Raw genomic sequence first — 17,145 nt, 5'->3', positions numbered from 1 at the left:
AACAGCCTGGGTTCAACTCCTGCATCAGCTGAGGTTCCCACGAAGTACACCTTCTCAACTTCACCCCTTGCTGAGACATGGTGACCCTTAGGTTAAACACCACCAGTCGTCTCTCTTTAATGAGGGATTAGCCTTACAGTCTGATAAGATCACAATGACATAACCTCTTTATTATGAACCTTCAGACCATGCGTTAAAAAAAACTGCAGAAACAAGCTGTTAAAGTGGCAACTGCAATCTTGTAACTTTTACCATTTTCAGACAGACAGTATCAAGTCTCCAGTCAATATCTAATTTAATATGAACATAGGTAAGAATGCTTCACAAGCATTGATGGAATTCACTTTGTTAAAGAATTGCCCAACACCTAAAGACTATGGATTTTCAAACTGTCCATCTCTATGTTTCATGCAGGTCTACAATAAAGATCAAAACCCAATGGTCAATATCAACTTCTGATATAATGATAGCTTCCCTCATTCAAACCAGACTGGGTGAGCTTCGGAAGCATCAACCATGTGATCGAAGCTGATTTCAGGGACTAAATCTTCATTACCCTAGAACACAGCACGTCTATCAGAACTATCAGTCATCAACTAGTCTAGTCTAAGAACCAGACTCTGAAATCTAGCTGCATGTTATCAAGCAGTCAAAATACTTAGCCTGGTCCAGTTTCAAAATCCACCTGAAAACCAGCCTTCAAGATATTCATCTATAGAAACATCATAACTATGTAAACCCTCTGCCTCATCTGTGAAGTAACGCCACAGAGGCCAGTACCCCATCACCAAGTCACCCTTTATTTACATGTGGAAAGTCCTTGACAAAGATCCAGCTCCCTCAGAGCCAGCTGTCAGAGTGAACAGGGTGTCTGATACTCCTGTTTATATCTGTCAGCCAGGGCTCCCTGATCGAACCAGATTAACAGCCCCAATCAGGGACCTCATATTCTACGAGGTCCACCTGGCTGACCTCATTACAATCATTACGATATGTTCATTAGTTAAACATAAAAAGAGCAAATCCCTTCAAAAAGCTATAGCCCTGTGACATGGGAGACTGGAGATCATAAATCAGATTCTGAATGAACTTTAATCTGTAAAAGTACAATATTGTGCGTCAGTGCCTGTCTGTGGATGTGCCAGTGTCTATATCTGTCTGTGTATCCTTCCACGTGTGTATTTCTGTGTGTGTGTGTGTGTGTGTGCGTGTGTGTCTGTGTCTGTGTGTGTGTGTGTGTGTGTGTGTCTGTGTGTGTCTGTGTGTGTCTGTGTGTGTGTGTGTGTGTCTGTGTATGTGTCTGTGTCTGTGTGTGTGTCTGTGTGTGTGTGTGCGTGTGTGTGTATGTGTCTGTGTGTGTCTGTGTGCGTGTGTGTGTCTGTGTGCGTGTGTGTGTGTGTGAGTCTGTGTGTCTGTATGTGTGTGTGTTTGTGTGAGTGCGTGTGTGTCCATGTCAGAGTAAGTGATGCTGCACTAATTTGGAGTACATTTTGGGAATAAATGCACTGCTTTACTTTTAAACTCACATATATATTATTGAATTGGAAAACATGATGAAAATATACCACATTCCATACAAAACAAACCAATTACGATCTGTAAGCATATGCAATCTGTCCACATCAGTTTGAAAAATGTAGAGTTCTGTAAGTTCCAATGCTCAGCTTTTTGAAGTATCTCCTCATAACCTAGGTCCTTGGTCCTTTGCTGTAGCATCATCGCTTCATTGTGTTTGTTGCTTAAATGTCTTTTAATTCTTGCTAACCAGAGCTGGATGCAATGTTCAGGATGTGGTTTGACTCAATTAAATAGATTTCCATAATGTTGTCCAAGACCTCCTGCATTAAGTTGGGCAGTGCCTCTCTGAACTAACTTAAGGCATTGAATAACAAAGGAAGTATTCATGCATTTACTTAGCAGCTATGACTGTAACCACTTTGGTTTTCCAAGTTTATTGAAGGCCTGATTAAAATTCTTGTGTGTTTTGACATCCTTTTCACTTACAGCAAATTTACTTCTTTAAGCTGACCTGTGCCTACACAACATACTCTTAGACTTAGCCTGATGTATTTCATATTTTAATTGTCTCACTAGACTAGCTTACAGAGTTATCATTTACATCCCATAGAATACACCAAACCTTTTTAAATTCTATATATTTTTATATAACCTATATCCTTAAATGTTTATTTTCAGTCTCTAGTCTGAGATTTTTTGTATTCCAATTGAACCGCTGTTCCTTCCTCTGGCTAAGGCCTTTGGTTCTAGTATCTTGTTCCTATTTCTTCTATCTTAGATACACCACATAGCTGAAGTCACTTCAAGTTTCACATGGTCTGCAGATTTCTGCTTTCCAATTTACAAGCATTGCTTTGCTGACAATCTAGATTTATCAGCTATATCCATCTGTTGAACACTTGTGAGTTTGTATTCTGCTTTCTTCCCTAATATTTTCAAACTAATTAGATCTGTTATCAGATTCTTTGTGACCAAGCATGTCCAGGAAATGCAAATGTTGTAAATTTATCATATGATTGTGCAGTGATTTGAAGAAACAGTTTCATAGCCTCAGCTTTTGCCATTTACAAGATAGACTGCTTGTTTGATGAGAGCAGTGCTTGGTTGAATAAGCAGCAGACATGCATAAGAGAGTAAAAGCTTTCCCAGCAGAACAAAGTGCAACACAGGCTAAAATAGTCAAAACCACTCAAAACAGTCTGCCTCAGTTGGATTGGTTCACAATTATTAAACAACAATTGAAGTTTAAATTGATCTAATTCTTCAGCCAATACTCAAATAGCTAATCACTTAAACACAAGCCAAAGTATCATTTGCAATGGGATAACAAGTTGTAGAGCTGATGAACACAGCAGGCCAAGCAGCATCAGAGGAGCAGGAAGGCTGACGTTTCGGGCCTAGATTATTTGCACTGCTGATTTTTAAACAGTTGCTTCATGACTCTGAAGCATGTTTTCAGTTTGACAGGCTGGTATAATTTTGGATTCAACTAATGTGGAAATGTGAATGAAGAGTAGTTCTCTTAAGCAGTAAATCAGAAACAAACGACATCTTACTTTACTGTCTGTCAGAGTTCTTGCTGAAAATTCCATAACATGGCTATTTGGCAAAATAAAGTGCTCTGCTTTAAAAATGTCTGAGCAATCCATGTTGTCTGCAATCATTCTCAGCTTGGTTTTGCCTTGCAAGTAAAGCCATGTAGTAACAACAGGGTGTAGACTGAAAAGAAACAGCTGGCAAAACATCTGAGCCTAAGTCATTAAATGTACCAGATAAGGAATGAGAAAGGTCATCAGGAAAGAGAAGCATGATAACTTGTAAAATTCAACGGAATCATTTTAACTAGTTAAATTGTTATCATTATTAAGATTAAAGTCCAACTTAACAATATTCAGTACATAGAAGCAGCAACCACTCACAATGCAGATTCCAGAATCATCAAGACACTGTTCTGAATGTCCATGGCAGTTACATGGCAAACATTCTCCATCAGTTGTGCTATAGAAATCCGTGGGACAGTTCTGAAAAAGAGCAGCAGAACATTTTCAAATAAAGCTGAGTAGGAATATTTAATCATGGTGCCTGTAAAAACAAAACACTGGCCCAGAAACAACCAACTAAAATATTTAAAAACTTAATTACTCTTTGTACTTTCTAAATGTATCTTGTCAGGCACAAAGTTAAACATTTAATTTTATGACATTTATTTGTTTATTTATATTGCTTCAGAAGAAATAAGGAAATACAAGTAGAGTGTGCATTTCCCACTAATACTTCTTTAAATGAATAATTTCTATTAACAAAACAACATTAATAATATCAATTTTCCACATATAAAAAGTCTTCATGTATAACTCTGGAAATAAATAATTATCTTAAACTTGAAAACTACAAACTTCAAAGACAATCAAGAACAAACATTCTAGTGTAACAGCAGCAATCCAATGGGCTTGATTTCAAGACTGAGCAAGGCCTTGTTTGTGAATGAGTTAAAATCTTATCCAATGTGTGTTACATTTCAAGTAATGAATTAGTTTTACCTTGATTTAAGAAGGAATCACAATTTTCTATGACTTCACTAAAATGCCTGCTCTGTTATCATAATTTCAGTTCAGAGTTGTTTTAAACACAATTACAAGCTCAAATGGGATTTCTGCTGAATCTTCCCTGACATGATGGCAACAAAGTGGAAGGCATTCACTCCCTAGATTTTCATGTCCAGGCTCACCAAATAATGTACTTCTTTGATTAGTCAAATATTCTCAATAGCACACTAAAGGATATAATATCTGTAAATTCTGTGTGCTGTAACACATAGACTGCCACACAGGATTTTTTTTAAAGAAAGGATATATTGAGTAACAAAAACATTTCTTAATCTTCAGTTTTGTGTCAGAAAACAAGCACAATAATTATGTTTCAATAAAATAGTTTCAACAATTACATAAAATTTGAAAATAAATATTCGAATCAACCATGGAGACTAATTTCAATTGCTCACAACGGGTTGGAGGGGGTCCTAGTTGCAGTGGTTGGGGGGGTAACGGGTGTGAAGTTGAAATTTAAAACTTTGGAACAAGTCTTGTACAACAGATACATGAGAACACCTGCAAATTCTCCTCCCAGCCACTCACCATCCTGACCTAAACTATATCATCGGTCCTGCACTGTAATTGGGTAAAAACCTGCTGCTCCCTCTGTAACAGCACTGTAAGTGCATCTCCACCACATGGATTGCAGTAGTTCAAAGCACCTACAAGGACAATTAAGTACGAGCAATAAATGCTGGCCTGACCAATAATATCCCTGTCCATCAAATGGCCAAAAATACATCTGCTCTCCAGAGCAACTAAATTATTTAAATTATTCTAAACTAAATTATTTAAACTAAATTATTCAACAGGAGGCAGTCAGTCAGCCATTTTAGGTTTGCTCGCTCCACTCACACCAGTTGTATGATCCTTTGATCTCTCTGCCCTTCATCTCTCTGCCTATAAACTCCGTGTCTGTGTGCTCTCCTCTCACTGTACCTGACGAAGGGGCTGTGCTCTGAAAGCTTGTGATTTTGGATAAACCTGCTGGACTATAACCTGCTGTCATGTGATTTTTGACTCTGCCTCAGTTGTAAAGAGTTTTATTTTTAGTCCCTGTGGGCTGGATTTTTCAAGGTTCAGGTAAGTAGGGGAGGCAGAAATGGCTAGATCCAACAGATAAGTATCTTGCCAGCACTCACTGAAGACCAGAAGTTGCAATATTTACCCTGGCCTCCCTCACAAACATTTCCCAGCAATTGTCTTATACTTGCTACTGCTGTATTTCTGACCAAAGAAGGCTCTGGGCTTTTGACCCCTTGATCTGTATTCTATCCAATCCATCTCACGTAACTCATGAACTTCTCTGATTTCCAATCTCTCTCTAACACATTCACTTACCCGATATTCAATGCCAACATACCCACCGTCAGTTCCACAACACTGAGTCCTGATCTCTCCCCGGTCTTTTCAATCTGTCTCCTCATGGGCTTATCCAATCTAACCTTCCCTCCTCTTAGGTCTCTGGCTGAACTCTGATGTCATAGGCCTCCTGGCTCAACAGTTAGCCAACCTCTCAATTTGGCTTGATGCTAGCCAGGAAACGGAAAGAAAATAATTGATTGATTTCTTGCGTTGTACATTTTAACCGCTCGGATCAATGCAGAGATTACGCTAGTTTCTAAGTTTATATACAAGTGCTTTAAAATATCTCTACAATCATTAAATATCTGCACTCACCCAAAACAGAAGAGCTGAATATTATTTGAGTAGACTATTCTGATATATTTTTCAATTCTGAATTAGTTTGTTGCATTTCTATTTAAGCAGACAGGCTAAACAGATCAGACTCATTCTCTTTGTCTTCTTCCTTTGTAGTTAATTTTTGGAAAATTATATTCAATACCTGAATTTCTAAAATAAATCCTATTGCATAGACTCGTTCTTTTCCTGTCTAATTCTATGGGCCTGAGATTTTGCCACAACATAGTCATGAAACAATCTAGGATGTTCTTCCTGTAACGTTTCAGTTTCTTTCACCCGTACTGGTTGTTCAATCAGCCTTGATGAGGTCAATTTTATTGACCCAATATTATTCATAAAATAAAATCAATTCCTTGATTATGTGATTGTCATATGGAGGTGGGCAAGCAAATGCTTCAAAAAGTAAGGAAATAGCTCCTCCTTTAAGATAAAATACCCAGAACCTCCAGTGGTCTCATTGTCACTAATACAAAAAAGAATGATCATAATTGTTCTGAGACATCTTTCCCTTTTTGGTGGACTAAGGAAACTTGTTTTCTCTGCACTACCATTACTGTTTCAATGCCTTTTTTTCTTTTCTGACATGCCTTTTTCCGAAGATACTTTAAGCATTCCTGTTACTGCAATCAGTCTCCCATTTAACTTCCAAGAATTGGTTTTGGCATGTCCAGTTTGTTTCAATTACAACATGTAAATTTCTTCATATCATTTATTCCTTTCAGCCTTTCTATTACTTTGGTGTCCTTCTGTCTGTTCTCTAAAAGAAGTTCCTCGTGATCTGCAAATTTTCTGTTCCTTCAATTTCCTTACGGATCTCCGTATGATCATCATAGCATCTGTAACTGTCCGTGCAAGATAATAAAATTACCTGCCGAAACTGCTATGTCTCTGATCTTTTGTACTTGACATTCATCTAAATTCAGGGTTTGAGTGAAGATTTGTAGCTTGGGTGCTGGTTGTAGATGTTGGTGTGTTCGCCGAGCTGAGAGGTGTGACAGCAGACATTTCGTCCCCTTGCTAGGTGACATCCTCCTGTCAAGTGCTGTGGAGCCTCCTGTGAAGCGCTGTTGTCTTGTGCCAGTTCAAATTTATAAGATCTGGTATTTTGCTGCTTCCGGTAGGTGCCAGTTCCGGCTGTGTGTTGTAATGGTTGGTATATCGGGTCTAATTCATTGTGTTTGTTGATGGAGTCCGTGGATGAATGCCAAGCCTCCAAGAATTCCCTGGCTGTCCTCTGTTTGGCTTGTCCTATGATAGTAGTGTTGTCCCAGTTGAAAGTGTGATTTTTCTCATCTGTGTGTATTGAAACCAAGGACATCTGGTCGTGTCGCTTAGTTGCTAGCTGGTGATCGTGGATGTGGTTTGCTACTTGTCTGCCTGTTTGTCCCACGCAGTGTTTTGTGCAGTCTCCGCATGGTATCTTGTAAACCACATTTGTCCTGTCCATGGTATCTATTGGGTCTTTAACCCTGGTCAGTTGCTGTCTTAGTGTGGCTGCCAGTTTGTGTGCTATCATGATTCCTCGCGGGCTGAGTAGTCTGGCTGTCAGTTCGGAGGTGTTTTTTATATATGGTATGGTGGTTATTGTTTTGGGTTCTGGTGTGTCCTGGTTGTGTTTTCTGTTGGCTAGGCATCTGTGGATGAAGCTGTGGGGGTATCCATTCCTGGTAAAGACCATGTAGAGATGTTCTTTTTCTTCCTTCTGCAGATCGGGTGTGCTGCAATGTGTAGTGGCCCATTTGAACAGGGTCCAAATGCAGCTCCTCTTGTGGGAATTGGAGTGGTTGCGGTTATAGTTTATGATCTGGTCAGTACATGTGGATTTCCTGTACACTTTTGCAGTGAAATCACCATTCTCTCTTCTTTCCACTTGTAAATTTGATCCCTGTGAGTACGGTGTTGATGAGTTGGTGGGTGTTCCCAATTTCTGTTCTTTTTATAATTGCAAAAGTGTTGTCCACATATCTGATCCAGAGCTTGGAATGGATCCGTGGGATGGCTGTTTGCTCCACTCTTTGCATGACTGCCTCCGCTATCAATCCGGAGGTGGGTGAGCCCAAGGGAGTCCCATTGATCTGCTCATACATCTGGCTGTTGAATGTCAAGTGGGTTGTTAAGCATAAGCCCAGTAGTTTGAATGTACAGTGTTTGTTGATCTGTTCCTCGTTCTGTTATCTGTTGTGTTCATTTAGTAGGTTGGATATGGTTTCTTTGGCTAGCTTTCTGTCGATTGATGTGAACAATTCTGTTACATCAAACAAGATCGTCACTTCTCCTTTGTCTATTTTAATGTTCTTGGTGTTGTCCAGGAATTCTTGTGTTGATTGTATGGAATGTCTTGAACTACTGATTAGACGTTTAAGCTTTTGTTGTAGTTACTTTGCTAATTTGTGTGATTGGGCTCCTGGTAGAGCCACAATTGGTCTGAGAGGTACATCAGGCTTGTGTACCTTAGGCAGCCCGTAGAATCTTGGCATGTTGTTGCCTTCGATTTTATCCTTTGTAATTCTGTTTTTGTTATCTGTCCTGTTCTGTGTTGGTTCTGTAGTGTATTGGTTATTCTGTTTGTTAGCTGTGGTGTGGGGTCCCACTCCCTCTGTTGGTAGGTATGGAAACTCCCACAGCTTCATCCACAGATCCCAGCCAATACACAACCAGGACACACCAAAACTCGAAACAATAACCACCATATCATATATAAAAAAACACCTCAGAACTGACAGCCAGGCTACTCAGACCGCTAGGAATCATGACAACTGGCAACCACACAAAGACAGCAACTGACCAGGGTTAAAGACCCAATAGATACCATAGACAGGACGAATGTGGTTTACAAGATACCATGCAGAGACTGCACAAAGCACTACGTGGGACAAACAGGCAGACAACTAGAAACCCGCATTCACGATCACCAGCTAGCAACTAAACAACGCGACCAGATGTCCTTGAAAAGAAAAACCACACTTTCAACTGGGACAACACTACTATCATCGGACAAGCCAAACAGAGGAGATCCAGAGAATCCTTGGAGGCTTGGCTTTCATCCGCAGACTCCATCAACAAACACATTGAATTAGACCCGATATACGACCACTACAGCGCACAGCTGGAACCAGCACTTACCAGAAGCAGTAAAAACCAGACCATATAAATTCAAATTGGTACAAGACAACAGCGCTTCACAGGAGGCTCCATAGCACTGAGGGTGTCACCTAGTAGGGAGACGAAATGTCTCCTATCAAACCTCCCAGGTCAGCAAACACACCAACATCTACAATTCATCTAAATTCAATGAATTTTTAAGTTTGCTATATCTGAATTCTTCCATGATCTTACTTCCCCTATGTTCTCAATTTTTAAAATCTCCCTTTATGGATCTAAAGCACTGATCCCACGGCATTTCTTTTTTTCTCATGTGGAAATTCTATAAATGTCTTATTATGTTTATTCCTTGTAGTTCTAAATTTTAATTTATAAGTTTCAGGGCGCAGGATTTTCATACTCTGCAGATGATTCATCTGAAAGCCTGGCGAACATAGTCATAGCTGTACATTTGGTAAAAAGTTACAAGTTGTGTCTCAGAATGAGAAATTTTGCAACCAGATTACATTACTTTACAAGAACACAAGAAAACCATGGGAATGATTACATGCCGAAGTGAATTGGAAAGTGTACCTTGTGTTGGTCTATAACTTTTACAAGTCAATAAATGTTGACACTTACCAGAAGTGATGAAACTATTGATATTCTGATAAGTTAATTTTTAAATGTGAGTATCAGAAAATTATCTAAATGCATTTTACAAAATTTTGCATAATTTCTATGTAGGGATGGAGAAATACGTACTCCAATAGCATTATATGGTACTGTATAAAGAATTATCGATTGTGAAGAGATCTTTGCTGAAGTATTTTCTAAATAGGAAACTACTCAGTAATTTCAATATTTCGCTTTCACACAGGCCAAGCAATTTTCTGTTCTGATACAAAATAACCCTATCATTTACACCAGTTTTCTCACCTTACGAGGTTGTGTTAAACCCTCTTTTAGGATGAGCTTTAGTTTGCTTAAATCTAATAGTAATGGAAAAGTTAGAGAAAAGGAAGACAAAGTGAAGATGAGTCATGATACATCGGGAATGATTTTAGAGAGTTCAGTGCTGGTCAAAAGGTCATTGTGAAAGACCATCAATGTCAATGAGAAGAATGTGATTATAGGTACCGTATTGGAATAGGTACATTCACATATCTAGTAAAAATTAGAGAAGGCATTCCATCAGTGTCACACAGGGAGAGCATCAAAAAGCCTCCTAAAGTCTAAATACCCTCTACAGTCCACAGTTAAAGTCAGAAAGAAAGTGCATGTAGGAAAGAAACAAACAAAATTTTGAGGTATTAGAAATTGAAAGCGTGCCAGCATTACAGAAATCCACCAGTATATTAAAAGTGTGTCAGGGACTTTGATCAAGGCAAATGTAATAGTCCTAACCATTAAGTGGAGTTGGTAGTTAAGATAGTCAAAGCCAAAGTTCAGGTTTGAAACAGTCAGAGATGTTGAGAGAGCAAAGTTAAATAGATGGAATACTAAGACAGAGACAGAAAGAAGCATATAGATTAATTGAATGTATGTAGTAGGAAAGAAGAAAAAATATTTTTCTTTTCATTATTTCTTGTCAAATAATGATGTTTTTGTAAAATAAATATTGGTTTTAAGGCAAATGACTTTTTTTTTTACAAGTCAATCACTCTGGAAATATTGGTCACGTGTTTTAGTTGTATATCAACTAAAAGCAAATATGCAATCCAACCGTTTAGATTTTCTGGTATGGGGGATGTTGGTTAGTCATACTATATTTTGAGAAATTATTTAAATGGATTATTTTATGTTTTAATGCGTAACTTGTCTTTTTTGATGGAAATAGAGTGTGGTATATTGTAAGAACTGTTCATTTTGTACTATTCCCCTCTTTCTTGTCCACTGTGTTGAGGAGGTGTAAACAAAGTTAGTACAACAATGTCTGCTTGCTATGAATCCACTTAGTTATGTTTAATGCAATGCAGAGTAGTATGAAATACTTATTTTCGGTCTTAATGGAGTTATGGTAATTTGTGAACAATTGTGACTGAAATTTCAAAACCTTTGAATATTAGCTTCAAGAGACATAGCATAATTTTTACTGTATACAATAATATGACTATTTGTAGGAGATAAAACAAATGAATGTAAAAAGATAAAAAGGAAATGGAAATAACTTGATGCTTCACTGTTCTTGTCTTCAGAATTGACAAGCCACTGAGAGATGTAAGGATGGCAGCAAATACACAGCTGACTAAAAGCAGCAACTGGGTTGGATTAAAAGATAAAATTCTGAGCCATTACCTAGTTATCCTGAAATTCTTCCATGGAATTAATTAGCAAATTGACTCTAGAGTGGATTTCAACAACTTGCCACAGTTTCCATAAAAATTCCATTAAATTTGGCCATGTCATAGTTTGGCTTGAGGCCCACCTCAATATGACGATAGTGTGAGAGCTCTTCCGTGAACACTCTTTTTGTTGAAACAGGGCCATGTCAAGAAGGCCATGTCTATAAATGGTGGCCAGTCTCACCAACAAAAACACTCACATTGATTGGGAGGCAGGCTTACAAATACCATTGAATTGCATATGCTCTGTAATGTCTCCTTCAAGTAAAAATTCCTATTGAGAAATTTCGAATAATTGCCTTTTAGTTTCAGTGACTCACAAGGAAAACCTACTACACATTTTTGTCAGCATTTCTATTTGCCTTTTGCATTTGTAAAAAAATAATGAAATTAGTTTTCAAGAACTACTCTAGAAAATGAACGAGCATTCAGTTGCTTTCCAAGGTAATGAAATTGAAAATGGTTTTAATTGTAATTTTGAACAGTTTCTATAGTGACGGTGTCAGTATGAAATAATCAGTCGTCTTTAAATCGTACATTGCAAAGACATGTATATAATTACCAACAGTAGTATGAAATATATCTGTATCTCGTTGGAACATTCATAAAGAATTCATAAGGTTTTATAAAATGTAACCATCATTTTGAACGTAAAACATTTATCATTGCCCTGAATATTGAATTCCCAGCCAAATAAAACAAATTTTCTTGTTATTCCACCAAACAAACAAACTTCTCTGATGATCTGAAATGGTGTAATAATATGTCTGCCTTAAACTGCACAGATATGAAAAATAGTTCAAATTACTGCAGAGATCTACTTTGTGATCCCTGTAAAATGCTTCAAATTAGTTTGTGAACACATGGGAAATTGTGGCAGAAAGAAGGTATACTATCTATATTAAAGAAAACTAAAGCTAATTTAATAATTCACCATATGATTACAATCAAATTCAATTAACTAATTAGATTTATGAAAACAAAGTTAAGAATAAATAGCAAGGGACAGTAATGTAAATGAGTAACAAATTTTGAAGTTTAACTGAAATCAAACAAATCGATAATAAGTTAAGTAAAACGGTAGTCTTGCTATAAAATAAAGTGATGTCAATGCAAGGAAAGCAGCACTTTTGTTTGATTTTCAGTCAGCCACGGGTGTATTTGAAGAAGGGGGTGGATGGGGAGATTTTCTTAAAATATATGCGGCCTGCCCACCACTTTCCCACTTACAACTGACCTGTCTCCCATATTAGGACGGGAAGAGAAACTGTCAGGCAGCTTTTGCACACAATTTAAACTATTGAAACCTTTAGTGACCATCTCATTCTTTGTTAACTCAAGGAAGCCTGGTTAATTTGTTCCTTTTAAAGCACACACTCCTTTAGGTATGGGAGAAAGTTATCCACAAGGGAAGAGTTTGATTTTTAAAATAATCTTCTTGAGGCCAATCAAGGGGGTGGGTGAATAAAGAAGAGACCCAGTTTAACTGAATGGAGTATCCAGTGTGGAACAAATCAGGGAACCTTGCCTCAGACCTAGTGCAAAATAGTCAATAAATAGAGACAGGGAAGGCCCTAATTGAGGCACCACAATATTGGTAAGTGGATAGGCCGGCAGTTCACTGAGAGCCGAGCCTGCTCTTGCTGTCAACACACAATCCCCACTTTCATATTTAAAAAGCACAAATCCTGTTAATGTTTCAATTGTAGCTTTATTTGCCTGTGCTTTCAGTGCCAAGGAATTAAATATTTCAACTATTTGGTCTCTGTGTTCATAGTCCTCAATGCCTTGTATTGAGTGGTATTAGACAGCTGAAATTCTTGTACATTCAGATCCCTTGGCCAAAAGATGTCTACTCAGAGGTGCTGGCATTAGTGAAAAATAGCATCTGCTCTAGGCCTGATGACTTCCAGCATAGCTGATGCCAGTTACCACCTTGTTGAAGTTGATAGTCCCTGTGCTATGTGTTTGGACTGGAAGCATACAGAGGAGGCACATTATCACAGGAATACAGGTGCATCAGTGAGTCACTCAGCCTTTTAAACTTACTCTGTCATGTTTGATCACTTACCTCAATGCCATTATCTCAAACCTTGATGCCATAAGTAACTATTAATCTTCATCATGAACATAGTTAATAATAGAACTTCCACAACCTCTGGGTCAAAATATTTACCACCCTCTGAGTGAAGTTCCTCTCCATCTCAGTCCTTAATGGCCTGCTTTTTATTCTGAGACTGCTTTCTTTGGTTCTAGACTTTACAGCCAGGGATAACATCTTTTCTACATCAACCTTGTCTTTCCTGACAAGAATTTTATAAACTTCTAAGAATGAGATCATCTCTCATTCTTTAAACTCCAGAGAATACAAGCCCAGTCTCCTACATCTCTCTTCATTGGACTGTCCTATTATCCCTGCAATTAGTCTGATGAACCTCCAGTGCATTCCTTTTGTGGGAAGTATATCCTTCTTTAGGCATGGGGACTGGAACTGCACATAATATTCCAGATGCAGTCTCAACAGTATACTATATAATTGAAACAGTACTTCTTTGCTCCTTTCCTCAAATTTTCTTGCAATAAAAGCTAACGTACTGTTTGCCTTCCAATTTGCTTGCTACACCTGCATGCTGGTTTTCAGTGACTTACAAACAAGGATGCCTAGGTTCCTTTGGGACACATTCAAGGAGCACTGTGCACATTTGTTCCTTCTACCAAAATAAAAAGCCTCACAATTACCCCCATTATATTCCATCCACCGTACTTTAGCCCACTCTCACAGTCTGTCTAAATCCCATTGAAGCCTCTTTGCACCCTCTTTATAGCACACATTCTCCCTCAAGTTTTGCATCATCTGCAAACTTGGAAATTTTACAGTTGGCATTCACATCCAAATCATTTTTATAAATTACGAACAGCTGGGACCGAAGCACTGATCCTTATAGTAACCGACTAGTCACATGCTTTCAACCCGAAAATGATCCATTTACTCCTATTCTCTGCTTTCTGCCTGTTAACCAATCCTCAATCTCTGCTAGTACATTACCCAATCACGTGCACTTTGATTTGGTTTAATAAGGGTCAGTTAGCACAGTTGACTGGACAGCTGATTTGAAATACAGAGTTACGGCAACAGTGTGGGTTCAATTCCCACTCCAGTTGAGGTCACTGTGAAGGTCCTGCCTTCTCAGCCCCACCCCCACCAGAGGTGCATGGCCCTCAGATTAAACTCACCACTGCTTATCTCTCTTTAATGAGAGAATGGTCCTCTGGGACTGTGGCAAATTATCTGTTTCATTAAATAACCTTTTGTGTGAAAGCCTTCTGAAAATCTATAATACACCACATGCCTCATTGACTCTGTTGGTAACATCTTCAAAAAGTTCTATTCAGTTTGCAAATATGATTTCCACTCCATGTTGACTCTTTTCAATCAGACAACTATTTTTAAATATTCACCAGTCACATCCTTTATAATAGATTCTAGTATCAATACACAAAATTATATTTTGGACAGACAGACAGTCAATGAGTCCACCAATAACAATCCAGCTGCCCCAAAAGCCCCAAATAAAATCCCATATTCCCACTGCTCAGTTGTTCCCCACCTTCCTACTTCTGTTACTGGCCAACACAATGCCTTTTATCTCACAACCCTGAAATAAATGTCACTGCAAAATAACCATTCCATAACATCTTGATCCAAAAATCATCAAATATTCCATACAACACCCAATCAATCATTTCTGCGCACTCCCTTAATGATGTCATGTGGGTACCTTTGTCTGGCTTAGCTTCAAGTACAAAGTTACCTCAGTGGCTGCAAAATGGTTAGCGAAAGCCTACTGATTTCCCATGAGCAGGTGACTTTGCAGAATGACTTTGGCCAGCTCTGGATCTTGAAGTTCTTGTAACAAAATACACCACATTGACATTAATGACAGCAGACTGGGCTGGAAGGCTGACAGACAACATGGTACTATTGATGTGGCAAGAGTGGGAGGATTAAAGCAAATATCGTGAGGTGCCAATTTCATTCACCCAGCTGGTGCCTCAGGAATCCTAGTAATCTGCTGGAATGTTGGAGTGATACTCACAACTAAGATGACAGCGGTCTGAGCCTGCATGACACTAAAGAGAAATTTCATCGCTTCAGCCTCAGTTTCCACTTCCACCTCGGGTGGCTAGTGTTTGTGGTACAAAGGTAACTGAAACATTGACTGTCAGATGCTGAATTAGAATTAGGGTCCACATGTGTTCTTATGGAGTTGGCCACTATTTTCCCACTGGAAAGAATCAACGTTAAGATCTGTCATGAATCTTTGTGTCAAGTTGGAGCTGGAATCTCCCATTCTCTGGGACAATGACAACTGCTTCCTTGGCAGGACAGCTAATGAGCATGTCTGTCAGCCTTTCTCTAAGTTCCATCTTCATTAAAGTCTCAAACTAAATCCTCTGCAGAAGAACTCATGCATGACCTCATGAATTGAAGAGCTGGCATCAGTCCCATCCTTTCCGCACAGGCCAGACTGCAGCCCACTCATGCCTGGCGATGTGCCACAGGCAGATCCTACTTCTGCATTATGATTTAAAGCCACACCACGTCTGTAGCTGTGAGGGTCAGATCGCTTATTCGTGTTTCGTCATCTCTAGTTTGTTGTCCCTCTCAGCTTTCAATTGCAGGCACTACTGGCAGGTAGTTCTTGGGTAGCACAAACGTAGAGGAGAGATTTAGAGTAAAAGATGAATGGCAGGGGCAGCAGGAACCAAAAGGTGTCTTTTCCACCATCTGCAGCTTATATGGTAACAGACTGCAACATGACGATGAAGTGGACATCAGAAGCTGCACTGGCTTGCAGCTGCTGTCATCCGTTATGGGCCAACTTGCCTTGCAAAAGAGAGGAACGCATGTCAGTGAGTGTGCTGCACTATGTTTGGGTGAGATAGCTTCATTGTGTGTAAGGTCTGAGGTGTGAGTGTGAAGCTTTTAGCAGTGCTGAGAATAAACATATAAATTACCTTGACGGTAAATAGCTGAAAGCGATGTGGTTTATGGAACAATGTGAGAGGCCACTGGCGCAACTGATGGTATTTTACATGTAAGGATACATTAGCTAGTATTGATCACTTGTGCGAGGTATTCCTGTCCTCCTCTCTCGTCCCACTGACAGTGAGCAGTGACACATCTGGTTTAGAAGCAATTTTTGAAACAGGCTTCATGTCTCTTGGCCACTGACAACCACCTTAGGAAATAGCCTTGCATTAAGAAGGCAGAATTATCTTGGGATATAAATAAATCTTATACCTCATGCTTTTTTTTAAAAAAATTCCATAATCAAAGAAAGTGCAATTTATTCCACACAGATATTACAATAACCAGGTTTAGTTATATTTTACTAATTTAGCTGTGTTAACTTTGGTTTGGTTATTTCTTAACCCAATATATTTCTTCAGTATCATAACCCCATTAACTTCACCAAAGTGCTCTTGAACTGTTTGCAGTTAGCTAGAAAAGTGAAAGGTGTGAAATTCTGACAGCTGTAACATCAAACAGAACTCAATCACTAGTCATTCAGATCCGCACTCATCTGGAGTGGCTAAAATATTCACAGGCTTCACTCTTTACTGCTTCTTCATTAACAATGATATTATACTTTCAAAATATCCTTAACTTTGAACTTTTACTTGCAAAGGAATAAAAAGCGAGAAAAAGAAATGGATTGCACTCACCTAAATTGTAAAACAATATGTACTGATGCTGAGGGGAGATAGTAGGAACTGCCGATGCTGGAGAATCTGAGATAACAAGGTGTAGAGCTGGATGAACACAGCAGGCCAAGCAGCATCAGAGGAGCAGGAAAGCTGACGTTTCGGGTCTAGACCCTTCTTCAGAAAAAGGGTCTAGA

General features: G+C 38.8%; 1 protein-coding gene across 1 annotated transcript in view; it reads right to left on the bottom strand.

The window, feature by feature from the left end:
* Positions 1-17,145, bottom strand: part of lama4 (laminin, alpha 4) — a 161,510-nt gene that overhangs the window by 126,162 nt on the left and 18,203 nt on the right. The window contains exon 2 of the mRNA XM_048597028.1: positions 3,438-3,539. Within this exon, the coding sequence (XP_048452985.1) occupies positions 3,438-3,539 (102 nt within the window). The remainder of the gene's footprint in view (positions 1-3,437; positions 3,540-17,145) is intronic.

Source organism: Rhincodon typus, chromosome 5 (genome assembly GCF_021869965.1).
Source record: "Rhincodon typus isolate 14 chromosome 5, sRhiTyp1.1, whole genome shotgun sequence".
Classification (NCBI taxonomy): domain Eukaryota; kingdom Metazoa; phylum Chordata; class Chondrichthyes; order Orectolobiformes; family Rhincodontidae; genus Rhincodon; species Rhincodon typus.
The sequence above is the reverse complement of the archived record's forward strand: the minus strand, read 5'-3'. Positions and strand labels throughout refer to the sequence as shown.